General features: G+C 47.4%; 1 protein-coding gene across 3 annotated transcripts in view; it reads right to left on the bottom strand.

Annotated features, from left to right (window-relative positions):
- Window positions 1-4,460: 4,460 nt before the first annotated feature.
- The window catches only part of LOC133360828 (sulfotransferase 1C1-like), a 32,102-nt gene continuing 19,162 nt past the window's right edge, over window positions 4,461-17,400 (bottom strand). For all 3 annotated transcript variants that reach the window (XM_061579709.1, XM_061579710.1, XM_061579711.1), the window contains 6 exons: window positions 16,759-16,893; window positions 15,626-15,723; window positions 10,166-10,292; window positions 8,986-9,080; window positions 6,245-6,425; window positions 4,461-5,590 (listed from right to left, as the gene is read on the bottom strand). In XM_061579709.1, the coding sequence (XP_061435693.1) occupies window positions 5,475-5,590; window positions 6,245-6,425; window positions 8,986-9,080; window positions 10,166-10,292; window positions 15,626-15,723; window positions 16,759-16,893 (752 nt within the window). In that variant the 3' untranslated portion in view covers window positions 4,461-5,474. The remainder of the gene's footprint in view (window positions 5,591-6,244; window positions 6,426-8,985; window positions 9,081-10,165; window positions 10,293-15,625; window positions 15,724-16,758; window positions 16,894-17,400) is intronic.

The following is a 17,400-nucleotide window of genomic DNA, read 5'->3' as shown; positions in this document are numbered from 1 at the left end:
GCGGATGCGATCGGCTAAGTTGAAGTTTAAACCGGCTAAATGCCACCTGCTTCGGAAATCCGTAAGGTACTTGGGCCACATTGTCGACTCTTCGGGGATCTCCACCGATCCCGCGAAGACGAACTGTGTCAGTTCAGGGCCGACGCCCACGTCGGTTTCTGAGGTCCGCAGTTTCATTGGATTTGCTTCCTACTACCGCCGATTCGTTGAGCATTTCGCCACCATTGCCAAACCCTTGCACGCTCTGACAGCCAAAGAGGTCAGGTTTTGATGGGGGCCAGAGGAGGAGGCCGCGTTTTGCTCCCTCCGGGACGCCTTGGTGGGTGCCCCGCCCTTATGTTACCCTGACTTTACGAGACCCTTCTTGCTGGATACTGATGCTAGTAACACGGGCATTGGGGGGGTGCTCTCACAGGTCGTTGGGGGAGTCGAACGGGTGGTCGCCTATGGTAGCAGGGTTTTATCGCCAGCGGAACAGCGCTACTGCGTGACCCGTCGCGAGTTGCTGGCTATTGTTTTTTTTGTACAGCAATTTAGACCTTATCTCTAAGGCCGTCATTTTACGGTCCGGACGGACCACGCGGCGCTTCAGTACGCATTAAGGGTCGCCCAACCCTCGGGCCAATTATCACGGTGGTTGGAGGTCCTCCAGGACTATCAATTTACGACCACTTACCATAAGGGGTTGCGCCACACCAACGCGGATGCCCTGTCGCGGTTGTCGCCTCGTCCCGAATGTGCGTGCTTGATGGGGTCGGCGCGCTGTAAACTGCCAGGTGCTGTACCCGAGGGTGAGTTGGTCGCGGCCGCGAATGCGCCGTTGATTGACATTCCCGCTACTCCTGCGGGCGGGGACTCGCTACTCTCACTGTTTCTCGTTGAGTGGGGCCGACTCCAGATGGCTGACAGCTCCCTGCTCGCGTTGCATCGCAGGGCAGGGGGTCCCGAGGAAGGTCAGAAGCGAGCCGGCTCCTGGCTGCTTTAGCAGGGCCTGCTAATGAGATGGGACAATATGTCCCAGCGGCACGCACTGGTCGTGCCTTCCGCTATGCGGGGAAAAGTTGTTCTGGCCACACACGAACGCCTCTTGCATCTGGGAGTAAACAAAACGCTCGCTCTGCTCCAGCGTGACTATTATTGGCCAGGGATGGGGAGCGATGTGGTCAATATACTGAAGGGGTGTGTGGATTGCGCCAAACGGAAACCACCGCTCGTTGCGCCAAATCCACCGCTGCAGTCCATACAGGTCTCGCGCACTAACGAGCTAGTTGCGCTGGATATTTTGGGGCCTTTTCCTGTCACGCCTAGGGGTAACAAGTACCTGTTGGTTGGTGTGGAAGTTGTCCACACGTGTTATTGTGGCCTATGGCGTGGCCACTCGCCAACCAGTCGGCGGCGGCCGTGGCGGACGCCTTTGTCCAGGGCTACGTCTTGGACAAGGGGGCTCCCGAACGCTTGCTGACCGACCAGGGAAGAATTTTTCGAGCAAATTGCTGCAGGAGGTGTGCGACCTTTTGGGTACAAAAAAGGTGCGTACCTCCCCATACCACCCACAGACTGACGGGATGGTGGAGTGACTCCACAGAACTTTAACTTCCATGTTGTGCCAGCAGGTGTGCGAGGCACAGGTTGACTGGGACTTGCAGGTCCCGGGGGTCCTCGCCGCGTACAGAATGGACACCCATGCAGCTACGGGATTTTCCCCATTTTATCTGATGTACGGTCGGGAGGCCGATCCGCCCATGGAGACTCAGCTGGGACTTTCCGTGCCACGGCCTAATTCCAAGTTGGACGACCATATTAAATTTAACATTGCAAAACTGGCCGAGGCACGGGAGGCCGCACGGCTTAATTGAAGGTCTCGCCAAATCGCCAACGAGCGCTTGCGTGCACGGAAGGTGTCCGTGCACGATTGGAAACCGGGCGATAGGGCCTGGCTGCACTGCCCTCATGCACCTTTAGCTACATCGCCTAAATTATTGAGGCCATGGCGGGGACCCGTGGAGGTCGTGCGGGTTGCACGCTCCCAGTGTGTTCAGATAAAATGGGGAAAGCGCCGTTGGTACGCTCACCCCTCCCGGCTGAAACCGTTCTCGCCACCATATGGCCTTCCGTAATGTCGTGAGGACCGAGCATGTGATGTGACCGACGACCCGGGGAGGGAAATGTCTCCGCCTGATCCTCACATATTGTCGCCTGATCCGCTCCCAGGTGTCTCGGAACTGACGGCTGCTGACCACCGGCGACCGGATCCCCGCGGCATGGGCGGTTCTTCCAGGCCCGAACCGTGCCTTCCTGGGCTGCTGGAGCCACCGGACGGTCGACAGCATCCTGTCCCGTACGACGGACCGGCCAGGCGGACTCACGCTAGATCGCGCAACTTTTCCTGACCCAATAAATGAGGTGGAGGTGCGGGACGAGGCGGCCGGATCGTCTCGTCACGGCGTTCCCCGTCCGTTCGACCGCTCTATCGTTCCGTTCAAGGAGCAAGCGGGAGGGGGATCGGTAGTTGATGAGACACTGGACACGTCGGTCTTTTCAAAATAACTTTGATTGTGTTACTCGTCGGTTTGTACATAGTTCGTTGTTGTTACTGGTTAACGTCGTTGTTGTGTTGTGTTGTTATGTTGCGTTGTGGTTATGTTACGGGGCACACTTGGGGAGTGGGGTTTTTTTGGCAGCCGGGCCGGCTGCGAACTATTTGGGAGGGGGTGATGTAGGGGTGATACGCGCTGGCAGTAGGGATCGTGTGGCAGCGCGTGGTGATTGGCTGTGTAGTGGTGATGCGCGCTGACAGTGATGGATCATGTGGCAGCGCGTGGTGATTGGTTATGTGGGGGTGACACGCGCTGGGAAAAGGGATCGTGTGGCAGCGCGTGGTGATTGGTCAACTAGGGTGGGTGCTCACATCGCGGTCCGCATAGGCTCCGTCTCCTCGGGATCGGTGGACTATAAAAGGGGATGCGCGCGGGCGCTCGGGGAGTTGGTAACCAGTGAAGACAGAAGACGGAGGAGGAGAGATAGGGCCCTGAGACCCCTAGTCCTGCTGTCCTTGTAAGGGCCGGGACCCTGTGTGGCTCAGTGGCGGGACCTTGGGACCCGCGGCCGGACGTCCCTGTGAGGGCCGGGTTGCGGGACCCAGTGGTCGTGATCCATACCCAAGCTGGGGTGGGTCTGTAGGTTCCCCTGGAAGCTACGGGGCTGGAGAGCCCGTGTGTGTGTAGCCGGGTTGAACGTGTAGCCTGAGCTGTAGTTGTCCACACGTGTTATTGTGGCTAGGGAAGAGCTGTAGTTGTCCACACGTGTTATTGTGGCTAAGGAAAGAGTTAATAAAGTGTGCTACAAGTCAAGTGGTCTCCCGCCGTAATTTACAATATTACATATCTATACCAGGTGGAAATTCCACCAGTACATCCATGGAAATGATGCTGATGATGGTAGTGTTAATGTTAGTGATAGTAAAAATTATGATAATGGCAGTAGTGGTGACGATGTTGAGTGTTGATGATGGTGGTGATGGGAAGTAGTAGTGAGCGGTTAGCACGCTGCACTACGATCCCGGCAAACCAAGTTCGATTCCTGCTCATGGCCAACAACACTGACCATTATTTGAAGCCGTCCTGGGCCTCCCCTATGTCGACTGAGCCTCAAATGAGTATCTGATGCGATGTGTAAACATCACCACTGGGCAGACAAAAGCGATCCGGCGTGGTGCTTGCCACCCACCGCCTCATGTGCCGTTCTACCCTTCACAGGTGCTACTCGCTAATAGCACTTGCCCCAACAGTCTGTCAAGGCTATATGGGGGATATTTGTATTTGTCTTTGTGGGTAATATTTTGAAGTCATCATCAAGTTTGATGATTTGCATCTCACTCAGTCTTCGTTGACTCAAAGCACTAATTAGTTGAATATTTGTATCACTAATTTTGCGATGAGATACATATTAATTAACAATTAAAACGCAGCTTTTTGTAGCCACGCAGAAGCGGTTTAATGCTAAAATTCGCGACGTCACCCCTGCACTACTTGATAGCGTCTTCTTGGTTCTTTAGGTAAAGTCACGTAGAATGGAAATATTAAAATAATAAAAATAAAACATAATAAAATAATATAATAATATAATAATAATAAAATGTATTTCCATTCTACTTGACTTTACCGAAAGAACCAAGAAGATGAATCCCTGCAGTCACGAAAGCTTTAAATCGAAATTTATACTTGATAGCGATTATTACCTTTATAGATGTTAATTGTACGTTCCAATCTGTTGATCCGATTATGACAAATAAAGCTTCTTATCCGATGACGTCAGACTTCGTGACTTATTTTACATGACCATGCAATGACTTGTCACTCAAACCACTTTTACGCTTCACCACCAAATAGTGAACTCGTGCTATCGGTGTATCGTGCCAACCAAAATGAGAATAGTCCGACTGTGATCCCTGCACCATTGAGTTGAGTAAAGTCACATTTATTTCAATCTGATCTATCAGATACAACCATGCCAGATACAAATGAACAAAGTTCAGATCATACCCAGATGAATCAAGAGTAGATTAGAAAAAGACAACTCAGACTACTCACAGATTAAAGCAGGTACAAACAAAATCAAAGAAAATCAAATCGATATAAAAATGCAAAAGTAGAACCCAATTGGATCCAATTCAGATTGTCCAATTCAAAACTAGAGTTGCCACCTGTCCTGACTTTGCCAGGATCGTCTTCTAGTTGAGGTATCTGCCCACAGAAATCCGTAACTCTTCCCCGGGGAAGATCACCAATTATTCGGGGCGCCGGATTTTCCAAACGCTAGATAATCACATCATGACATAAAAAGCTAATTTATGCACATTATTGCGTAACATACTGATTTTAGTTATTTTGCATGTAAAATTTACTGTATTTACTGTACCTTACCACTCCAATCTCGAAGACTGCATGGGGAGATGTACGTAGTACCATGTTTTTGTTTCAACAACATACATGTGTTTGACGATTGCCGGACTGGTACAGCCTTTGGAGCAGTTTTATCGGTTTCACCGTATTGGCCCCAGACCGCCAGATAATGTTTGAAACTGGATAATCGCGCGCTGGATAATCGATACTGTACTTTCGAGTCAATTGCATACTTATATTGTGCCTTTCAATAAAATATATTTACGTGAATGTCTCACTTCTTCTGGAATTGTGAGATTACCTTCTTTTTCCCTATGATGTCTCAATTTTTTGGTAACTCGGAGAGTGACAACCCTACTTTTTTATTACCTGGAGGTTTTCCTTTACTTAATAATTGTTTAAAATTGGATTCAGCTCTAAATGAAATTGTGGACATAATTATTGTACAGCGTTGTGGGATGCAATCAGCATGAATTACGCTATATATTACGTGAAATTAGAATTATTATATCATAACTTTAACCCAAATCAGTCAATGGATACAGTCAGGAGCAGAGGGAGAGATGCGGGCCTTCAGGGCAGGCTGTCCCTCAGGCGCAGGTCAGTGGCGGCCATTTTCTCTTTGTAGTGCTGCTCAAAGGCCTCCAGCTGAGCAGCAGAGAAGTGATTCCTCCAGTCACCCACCTCCCCTGCACAGACAAAACAAAGACACAGATGCCCCGTATAGCCTTAACAAACTGTGAGGTAAGTGTTGTTAGGCACCTATGAAGACACACGAGGGCATGGGTGGCCAGCACCACGCCCGACCGGCCTTTGTCTTCCTAGTGCCAATGTTTACGCATCGCACTAGGAACTCATTTAAGTCGACCTAGGGGAGGCCCATGGCCAGTTCAGATAATCATCACCGATTTAGGCCGTGAGCCGGAACTTAACTCGTGTCGCCGGGGCACGGTGCTTCATCATGGGGTTGTCTCAATGTCGTCACCATCAAAAAACGCCATTCACCACTAAGTTGGGTCACCGGCGATTGTGTAAGGCTTTGTGCTGGCAGGAGGTCGTGGGACAGACCCATGTGCCATAGGTTGATTGATTGAGGTTATTGGCAGATGCACCACCTGTGCACCCTGTGTTTTAGCTGCCTGGTGTTTCGCTCGTTGTTGTGAGCCTCAGACCTATGCCCTCCGTTGTTGCTAGAAGGCGACTTCCTCCAACTGCCCAGTAGCAGCCTTCACGAGCCTCCTGCTCCACACCTCTGGTATTAAGATCATCCCCATCACTACTACCACCTTCATCATTGTTACCGTGTCTCCCGATTGAGCCTCCAAAAAGGTTGGGATCTTTACCCTTGCGCATGAAGGGCGACACGGAGTGGTCCATGAAGTCGGTGGGCACGGTGCTGTAGTTCGTCATGGGGTTGTCACGCATCACGGGGAAGGAGGTGAGCTTCACCACCTCACGCAGCTGCTGCTCGGACAGTGGCCGCTCCAGGAAGCGAGCGATGCGGGACACCTCACGCATGGGGTCCTCAGCACACACAAGGGGGGAAAGAGGGGTGGGGGAGCTTTATGCTCACGATCAGTGACGAGGCTGTGGGATTTCGATTTAAAGCTTTCGTGACTGCAGGGATTCATCTTCTTGGTTCTTTCGGTAAAGTCACGTAGAAGGGAAATAATAAAATAATACAAATAAACAGTCCCCTCCGATAATAACATAATAAAAATAAAACATAATAAAATACAATTGTAAAAACATAATAAATTGTATTTTATTATGTTTTTTATTATTTCCCTTCTACGTGACTTTACCGAAAGAACCAAGAAGAGACTGTGGGACTAAATAATTCGGGTCCCCAGGAATTTTATAAAGATACACAGCCTGTCCCAAAGTGTGCGATCGAAACGTCGTGGGTTTTTTGTTTAAAATTTGTATGTTTGTTTTAACTATCTACGTGACTTTACCGAAAGAACCAAGAACATGAATTTCTGCAGTCACGAAAGTTTTAAGCCTACATAAATACAGGAGTAAAAAAGGTCCTTGGAGACGTCCATTTTGTAGAAGTAGAAACTTTATTTCTATCGTAACGTATTTGCAGTTCCGAGTGTAACAACCGCCACACCTGTAATAACTACGACTCTCTGCAGTCCCGATGGTTTGTTCATGACCAGTCAGCGCCGATAGTGTCCACCAAGTTGTTCACGAACAGTCTTCCCCGATGTCGTCCACCTTGGTTATCGATTATTCCCCGAGCAAGTGCTCCGACGCGGGCCTCGCTCCCCCATATATACTTGCTTGCCCCCCCCCCCCTTATCGGACAGTCGCCCCCCCCCCCCCACTCTACTATACCACGCGTGTTCTTTATTGAATAATTACTACCGTGCATTTTGGCCATTTGTCTCTAGTTAGTGAGGGAAAAAAGTATTTGATCCGCTGCTGATTTTGTACGTTTGCCCACTGACAAAGAAATGATCAGTCAATAATTTTAATGGTAGGTTTATTTGAACAGTGAGAGACAGAATTACAACAACAAAATCCAGAAAAACGCATGTCAAAAATGTTATAAATTGATTTGTATTTTAATGAGGGAAATAAGTAATTGACCCCTCTGCAAAACATGACTTAGTACTTAATCTGTCTCTCACTGTTCAAATAAACCTACCATTAAAATTATAGTCTCATCATTTTCTTTGTCAGTGGGCAAACGTACAAAATCAGCAGGGGATCAAATATTTTTTTCCCTCACTGGACTTGCTTGTCCCCGCCCCTATTTGACAGTGCCCCCCCTCCCCCACTCTACTATAACACGTGTGTTCTTACACTATGAAACCTCCTTTACCAGTGGCAAAATATAGTAATAGGTTTTTACCCTTTCAACTGGTACAAAAACTGACACCTTTATACAAGGCATCATGGTTGCAATAACCACAACACAAGCAGTCAAAATGCAAACAAAAAGAAACAACTCTGATGATGATAATGATATGCACTGATGATTATCATCATCAGAGTTGTTTCTTTTTGTTTGCATTTTGACTGCTTGTGTTGTGGTTATTGCAAACATGATGCCTTGTATAAAGGTGTCAGTTTTTGTACCAGTTGAAAGGGTAAAAACCTATAACAGGTGTGTTCTTTATTGAATAGTGAGTTGAGTGCCTTCTGGCTATCTGTTCCCATTTATATCAAGCCATGCCTTCTAGCACTTTATCTGTACAGTCCCCAACACATGCATCAACGCATGCTTGTGATGTCAACCATGTTCAGCCCACGCCACAATTCCCTCTATCCCAGACCTCTGAATGTGTATGTTTGATAATAATAACAAAAATAATGAGATATGGTGGCATTGGCTAAGATGACCACTTTGCCTTGGTTCTGACTCAGGCCATGTCCACCAAACATCAATATTGTAAATGTCGTAGGTTTACTATCCAACACACCTGTGTGCTGTGCTAGTAACTAGTTGGCACGTTTTGTTTAAGTGACAAACCTTACTAATTAAGTGCCAAACCTTACTAATTGGCTGCTGTTGTGGAGTGACTCATGCAGCCAGCTATGGCTGCAGGGTTTTGGTAGTACATGTTGTGTATGTCATTTATTGTGAAAATTCCATCACAGTTCTTATGATCACTGTTTCATTGCTTTATTTTTGTGATTTCGAAAAGTTTACTGGTTTGGCCATGTTTGTTTGTTGTAGTACGGAGTAAGACTGATGGCCTTAATCTAAGTTGTCTTGTGGTTGTTGTTGTTTGACTTGCATTCTGCTGGGATTTTTGCACACAGCGTTGGTGTACGGTATTTTTTCTGCAATATTTTGCTGTCTTTTCTTGGATTGTCTGTTTGCACTTAGTCACATATTCACTTTAAGATGTTTTCTTGTTCATGTTTAGTTTTTTGTTTGTTGTGGTTGCACCCGATTCAAGAGCCGAATGGCTCACAGGGCTATACCTAATGAATGAACTTGAACTTAATGACACATTTATATCTATGTTATCTAACCCCAAAAAAACTCATGGATTCATATTTTTAAAAGTGGTTTTGATGTCTGAGAGCCGTGCTACTTATGTCCTAGACTGCTCTGCGACCTTACTTCCTTCATGTCCTCGAAGAAGAGGTAGAGAATCCGGTGTCGCTCCCTCACGTTCCACCACCCGGTCACGTGATCATACCACGAGCCCCAGCACACTGTGGGAAGGAGGAGGTGGAGCGACCGTGTTGGCACGTTAAAAAGTCACGTCAGGGGGCAATAAATTGCATCACTCTAGGTCAGGTGGCTGGTAAGGACTCTAAAGTATTTGACTTGTCCAGTAATCCCTTGGTTAACAGTGTGACATCCGTTAACGGTTTCTGCGGTCAACGTTTCGCCCTTCCTAAGGAACCCCAATGGTTTCGGCTTTCAATCCAAAGGATATGCTCACATGTCCTTTGTATTGCACTCTCATACTCACATGCCCTTTGGATTGCACCTTTTCGGTTGCACTCATGCCTTTGGATTGCACCACTCTACGATGTTACATTAACATGCTAATTTCTCACGTTAACATCACTAATCCCGCCCACTTTTTTATGACCCTTGGGCTACACCCATTTTAAACCTTTTAAAACAGTCTGCTTCAGCAGCAGACCATGCTTTCCCACCTGATGACGGACGCTTGTTTATACCTACGTGACTTTACCAAAAGAACCAAAGAGTATGGATTCCTGCAGTCACGAAAGCTTCAAATCAAGAAAGTTACTCCAAGTTTACTCAGAACTGAATCTATCTGAAATGGTCTGGAAAATAGGTAAATTTCTAAATATCAATGTCCTGGTCAGAAAAGCAAAGTTTTTGGGGAATAAAGCCATTTTTGTACTTTTGAGGCATAAGCAATTAGGAAATAACACTTACTATCCAGGAACAATAAAATAAAAAAGTTAAACAGTGTTATCTGAACCAGTCTTGGGCCTCTCCTAGGTCGACTCAGCCACAAATGAGTAACTGGTGTGGTGTGTAAACATTTCCACTAATGAAATATTGGTGGTCGGGCGTGGTCCTGGCGACCCACCCATTCGTGTTCTGTGCCGGGCTTTATAGGTGCTGTTCGCTAACAGCACTTGCCCCAACAGTCTGTTAAGGCTACATTTTGAATCTTTGTACCTACATGTGTATGTGTGCGTGTTCATGGTGCAATTAAGTTGCAGGCCACGTGAAATGAATTCGGTTCCTCACTACCGGTATAGTAGTGGGGGACCAGCAGAGACTGTGGTTGCAATAACCCAGGTGCCTTCACCATTGCCGGTCATGAAACGATGCAGGTATTCCTCCCAGGTGCCGGGCTCCGGATGGTGCTTGTTCATTCGTGCGAAGTGGAAGGAGGATAGGGCGTTGTCCTTGGCATTACGTGCGACGTAGATCGCCTGCGGAGGAGATATCAAATATAGGAGTTGTGGAGAGTGACACAGGGAGACGCTAGACTAAAACTCCAATTTGTGGTGGCGTCGTTTGCGTGTTCCAATGACCCTCATAGCTACTTCGCCTGGAGTCTTGTACTCCTGGTAGTGTCTCGCTTGGCGAACATGTCTGGGGATGGGGGAGGTTGCAAATAAATAGCTCTCCGAAAAAAACCCTTTAGAATCGGTCAGAAATATACATTTAACACGTAGGCTTTCGCGACCAATGTTATTCATAATCAACGATTTTTTGGGTTTAGATCGCGTTTATTTATAAATGTGTCGTAACCCTCCACCACCCGACACGGCCAATCAGTAAAAATGTGTCACGTTGACAAATACAAATAGTTCACTGCTTTAGCCCACCGGTGTGTTGAAGCAACAACATTTACAATTTGAGTACGACGTTTCGCTGGTAATTGCAATCAGCATCATCGGGCAATTCGCCAGAATGGTGAGGCTCTCCTGTGTCTCCCGTTCTTATATAGAGCAGCAGCAGGGTGACGTCATCATTAACTCATTAACTCATCAGGTGCAAAGATTCAAGGGGGGAGTGATTGTAATTATATACTAGATTAGTAATCAGGCTATTGTTACGATGCGAGTTGTAGATTAGTAATCATTTGGAATGTGTTTTATTGTGATTATGCTACATTAGTAATCAGTTAGTGGTTGTTTCCCTTATAAGTAATTGTAATGTATCTTATTTAATAATACGCTTCCAGGCTTAGTGCGGCCTGGAAGCGTATTATTAAATAAGATACATTACAATTACTTATAAGGGAAACAACCACTAACTGATTACTAATGTAGCATAATCACAATAAAACACATTCCAAATGATTACTAATCTACAAATCGCATCGTAACAATAGCCTGATTACTAATCTAGTATATAATTACAATCACTCCCCCCTTGAATCTTTGCACCTGATGAGTTAATGAGTTAATGATGACGTCACCCTGCTGCTGCTCTATATAAGAACGGGAGACACAGGAGAGCCTCACCATTCTGGCGAATTGCCCGATGATGCTGATTGCAATTACCAGCGAAACGTCGTACTCAAATTGTAAATGTTGTTGCTTCAACACACCGGTGGGCTAAAGCAGTGAACTATTTGTCTTTGTCAACGTGACACATTTTTACTGATTGGCCGTGTCGGGTGGTGGAGGGTTACGACACATTTATAAATAAACGCGATCTAAACCCAAAAAATCGTTGATTATGAAGAAATAAACATATCTTGAGTACCTCACCGGACAAGGTATACATGGACAACCCTCTGGAACCAGGCCTGGCGATGGTGCTTGCCGGCAAGTGTCTGGTCGTGGCTAAGGGCGGAGCCAGCCACGCCTCAGAGAGAAATTGTGCTGTGACTGTTCCACCTGAAGACGGAAGCTTGTGTTGCCTCTGAAACGTCGTGATTTTTTATTTCTATTATTTCTTATATTATTTGTATTATTTATTATTAATTTTTTACCTACGTGACTTTACCGAAAAGACCTAAGAGTACGCCTCAGAGAATATAAGCCGGGTCCCGAGAGGGATCACGGTTGTTGTTGTTGTTCATCCTGGAAGAAACCTTCGCCTACGTTCTACGTTTTGCGTTCAACGAGTCTCCAACACGTGCACCTGGAACCGAGTTGTGGTCACGGTCCGTAGTAGCAAGTTACATTACAATTAGTGTAGTTAGCCTGGTGGTCACCACCATTTTGTGTTTCCATTAAGGGGAAGTTACCCCGTGTGTTGGAGTTAAATAAATGTGTTGCCTCCAAGTATACATCTGCGACTCAGTTGAACTCACTACAGATGTAACAAATACAGGGGCATCTCCCTTAGTGTGGTAGGAAATATCCTGGCAAGGATTATTCAACATCACCTTGCCAGGCACGCTGAGGAGAGGCTTGTGGAGCCCCAATGCGGTTTCAGACCAGGGAGGTCCTGCACAGATGCCATTTTCTCTGTCCGTCTGCTACAGCAGAGGTGTAGGGAATTCCAACAAGACCTACCTGGTCAAGGCCTATGATACCATCACCAGGACAGGCCTCTGGACCGTTAATGATTGCTTATAATAAATAAGGGTCTTCATAAATGTGGGTAGGCACGAGTGAAGCTACATGGCCAGGAGTCGGAGCCATTCCCTGTTTACCTTAGGGTGCAATAAGGATGTCCTCTGACTCCCACATTATTTAACATCATCTTTGACCACGTAGTTCGAGAATATTTCATGGCTATACCTGATGTTACAATTGGAGGTTGATCGATGCCTGCGTGCGGTCTAGGGATGGCTCCCTATTGGTGAACTATGTTACGTATGCTGATGATCTGGTGATTGTTGTTCACTCAGAGGAGGAGTTGGAGGTACTCCTTTTGAACCTGGAGCATGCAACTAAAAAGTGGAACATTACCATTAGCCCAACCATAACTAAGCACGTGCCTGGGTATTTTGTGCCATCAAACACTCCACCCCCTCAGCACCCCATTGGTGATGGAACAGTTGTGGAGAGAGTGAAGAGTTTCCCCTACCTGGAAATGTGTGCTAAAAGCCAGCTCTGGTTTGACAACAGGGTTCTCCCTCTGAATCAGTTGGGTGGCTTTATATTTTAATCGGCTGTGTAATGCTGTGTGGAAGCTACCTGGTCTGTCATTCCACACGAAGCTTCAGGTCTTCTCGGCCACAATCATGCCCTCCCTTCTCTATGCATGTGAAACGTGGACCCCTCTAATGGAACATCTGTGCCAGTTAAAACCATTCAGGCTTACAAATCTTTGAACAATCTGGACACATTCCAATCAGTGAGCTCCTCTGGCAGGCAAGGTTGTGTTGGCTCGGTCATGTAGGCCACATGACCTGCTCCCACATGCCCGAGCAGCTTAGATGGGGCTTGACCAGCATGACAAGGGCTGGAGAAGAGATGAACTGCTGCGGTAATGGAGCATGTGGAGCTGAGTAGACTTGCAGAAGACTGGTACCAGCAGTGTCAAGATCCGCCTTTATGGAGCACTGAGGTCAGCAGAGCGACGCTCACAACAACGAGCGGCCCATTGGGCCGGTAAAACGCTGCAAGTAGCGGGCACAGGTGGTGCATTTGCCAGTCATCTCAGTCAGTCAACCCATGGCACCTACTGTGTCTGTCCCGTGACCTCCGGTCAGCGAGCCTTTGACAAGTCACGTGGTCTCATAGTGCACCAGGTCTGGCACAGTCGCCGTGGTGACGTCACCGTAACTGAGTGGCGTTTGGCAGGTATTGGTGATGATGGTGATGATGATATTGGTGATGATGGTGTTGAAAGTGATGGCGGTGATGATGATGGTGTTGATGATGGTGGTTGTCAGATGGTAGGAGGTTGTGGAAAATCCGTTTTCTGGGAGAAAGGGAGGAGAGATGGAACCACTTGCACGGAGTAATTAAAACGTATAAAAATGTGCAGCAAGTTGGGCTATTATATTTGGAAGAGGTGGAAGACCAGATTCCATCAAGGTGTTAATCACTATTGAGCGACCCAACCTAGCCCAGCTTCCTATAAATAGGGACCCCCCCCTCCAGCCCCTAACACACAATAGTGGTGGAGAGTCAATGCAGGATGAGCCCAGACGCATGCATTTCTGACTCGGGCTCTAGCCAGCAGTGGAGAGAGGATCGGTCCAGTAAGAAGCAGCTCGGCAGTACTATGGACTGTGCCGTTAGAGCGCTGATCTGAAAAGAAGTGTCTTTTTTCTAATGCACCATAGTCTCTATTAGCATTCCCTGCGTGAATTTCAGTGGACGCCCGGTGGGGAGCTGGGACGGGCAAGGACATTCAGCAGAATGGGAGGGGAGAGGAGCGCAAGCAGGTTGCCTCTAGCGCCACCCTTTGGTGGGAAGGAGCGAGCAGGTGCCTGGCTGGCAGAGGTCGCAAACGGGTTTTGATTCCTTACCCGTACCCGGCCGCACCAGGGTCGCAAATGGGTACCCGTACCCGGCTGGGTACAGGTAGCCGTATCCTACTCGTACCCTACCCGAAATGAGTGACAAACGGTTACTCACCAGTGACTAACGACCTACCCGTACCCGTACCCGGCCGCACCAGGGTCGCAAATGGCTACCCGTACCCGTACCCGGCTGGGTACGGCTAGCCGGGTATTGGGTAGGGTACAAGTATCGGGTACCCGGTTGCGACCTCTGCTGGCTGGCTTCCCCTCTGCTCTGGCGACGGTGTCAGGCCTGTGGTGGCCCACGGACGCGCAACACAGCCCTAACAGGAGTCGGGGTTGTGATAGGGTTTTACCCTTTCAACTGGTACAAAAACTGACACCTTTATACAAGGCATCATGTTTGCAATAAACACAAAGCTGTCTCGGATGTGGACCAATGAACTTCAAGGACAGTGCATATCACTGTTTCGTTTTGTTTGCATTTGACTGCTTGTGTTGTGGTTATTGCAAACATGATGCCTTGTATAAAGGTGTCAGTTTTTGTACCAGTTGAAAGGATAAAAACCTATCACTATATTTTGCCACTGGTAAAGGAGGTCTCATAGTGAGGAGTCGGGGTTGCTTGTGAATGCAGCCCAAAGTGGGTAAATGCCATCTAAGACTTTAAGTGCCTTAAGGGTGTCTGAGTTTGGAAATGCGTAGGCTTAGGTGTGAGTGTCAGGATGAAGGGGTCCTCCTGAAACACGTTGTGAGTGCACCACCCAGGTGAAAACTTGTAGGGTGGCTTGTCTAAAATTAAAGACAGACCAACCCTATTGTATCGCCTCAGGTGGATGGTCTCGATTTCTCTCGATAGACTCGAACCCACAATATACACGGACATGACCTGGCTGACCAAAATATTATAGTGATGCCAATTAAGGTGAGACTGCAAAGGCAAGCAAGAGACTAAGTGTGGTGGTGATGGTGGTGGTGATGGTGGTGATGGTGGTTGTGGTGATGGTGGTGGTGATGGTGGTGATGGTGGTGGTGATGGTGGTGGTGGTGGTGATGGTGATGATGGTGATGGTGGTGATGGTGGTGGTGGTGATGGTGGTGGTGGTGATGGTGGTGATGGTGATGATGGTGATGGTGGTGATGGTGGTGATGGTGGTGATGGTGGTGGTGATGGTGATGGTGGTGGTGGTGGTGATGGTGGTGATGGTGGTGGTGATGGTGGTGATGGTGATGGTGGTGATGGTGATGGTGGTGGTGATGGTGGTGGTGATGGTGGTGATGGTGATGGTGGTGGTGGTGATGGTGGTGGTGATGGTGGTGATGGTGGTGATGGTGATGGTGGTGATGGTGATGGTGGTGATGGTGGTGATGGTGATGGTGGTCCACCTTGCAATCGTTGTCCCAAAATGAGGAAGGCACAAGCTGGTAGGGCAGGTGAGTCTTAATCGTGCGAGGAGACGGCAAATCATTCAGCACCTCCACTCCTGGAGATACACGTGACCAGGAACATCACAATCACAATCAGAATATTTAAACTAAACTTTTTTTACTTTGCCAGTTCTAAGGATCTTTATTTCAAAGCGACCTGGTCATCATAGCTCAACAAAATGGCGGATTATCATCATCACGTGGAAATTCATAGCAGCAGCCAAATAACTCTAAACGCGTGATTTTCATTCTAAATGTGGAAAGAAAAAACTGGAGGACCCCTAGAAAAAACCTCACGACTATGGCGAGAGAGAGAGAAAGAGACACATACTCCAAATATAAAGCAGACGTTTGGCTTGGAGTCGAACCTACGATCTCCTCTATACCAGGCGAGGTAGCTAAAATCTCCTAGCCAATGTGCCGATGAACTTCGCCACGGAATATGTATTCATAGTGGAGGAATCCGATGAGTTTTAAAGCTCTGTTTCAACGAATTGGCTTATATGGGATAATAAAAACTCCATATATAGAGCATGGCATTGTCAGGGTCGGGATCGAACCCACCAGCTCCTGTATACTTGGTGAGGTAGTTAACATCTCCTAACCATCGTGGCGCCCAAGATCATTTCTCTTCAATAACGACACATGTACGTGATCTAACCCAAAGGCACCATTATTATGAATCAGTCATTCTAATTTCTTTTGGATGCAATCATTTTTTTCAAAAATAGCTGCATTGCTCAGTGGTGCCTTACCTGGTAAAATAAAAAAGGAAATAGTTTAGTTTTAGTACGGGTCTTTATGAGTCACTATGAGTATGGGCCTCGCAGTATGGGTCTCAGTATGGGACTGTGGGTGTCTGAGTGTTTCTCTATGAGATTGGGTATATGCGGATGAGTCTCTAAGCCTCTGTCATTCTTTGAGTACGGTTTTTTTTATTTTCTATGAGTATGGGTATCTATGGGTCTCTACAAATGTAGGTCTCTATGGGTCAGGTCACATCTGAAATAGAGATGCGTAGCTCAATTCGGGACTTACACCTGGTAAAAGTAAAACATAAATAGTTGAGTTTGGTTCGCTGCTGCCATCACCCTTGCGAGGCGTCATGAAGTTCAAGCCCGTCCACTCCATGAAGACGATCCTCTCGTACACGGGGCCGCGTTTGCAATACTCCACGTCCACTCCACTCTGAATCAGATCCACGATCTCCTGGGTCCACGTGGTGCCTAAGAGGGGTGGGGGGGTGAGGGGTGGGCGAAGGGGTGGGGGCAAGATGAAGGTGGTGATGATTATGAATCTGGTAGTTGTGGTGTTGATTATGATGGTAGCTGTGGTGGTAACGGTGGTGGTGATGAAGATGGTGGTCATGATAATTAGGAATGTGGTAGTAGTGGTGATGATATAGTAGTGATGATGGTACTAGCAGTGATCGTGATGAATGTGTTGATGATGGTGGTGGTGATGATGATTATGAATGTGGTAGTAGTGCTTTTGATGATTGAAGCAGTGTTGGTGATGAAGGTGGTGGTGGTGGTGATGAAGATGCTGGTGATGATGATGATGATGATGGTGGTGGTTACGATGATGAATGTGGTAGTCGTGGTGTTCTATGAATAGCTCCCAATTAGTTAACTATGTTCCATATGCTGATGATCTGGAGATTGCAGCTCACTAAGAGGAGGGGTTGGAAGTGCTGCTGTTCGAACTGGAACATGCCACTAAGAACGTTTAAC

Source organism: Lethenteron reissneri, chromosome 69 (genome assembly GCF_015708825.2).
Source record: "Lethenteron reissneri isolate LAM-NWPU_2019-01 chromosome 69, ASM1570882v1, whole genome shotgun sequence".
NCBI classification, from domain to species: Eukaryota; Metazoa; Chordata; class Hyperoartia; order Petromyzontiformes; family Petromyzontidae; genus Lethenteron; species Lethenteron reissneri.
Note: the sequence above shows the minus strand (reverse complement) of the source record. Positions and strands in the feature narration are given on the sequence as shown.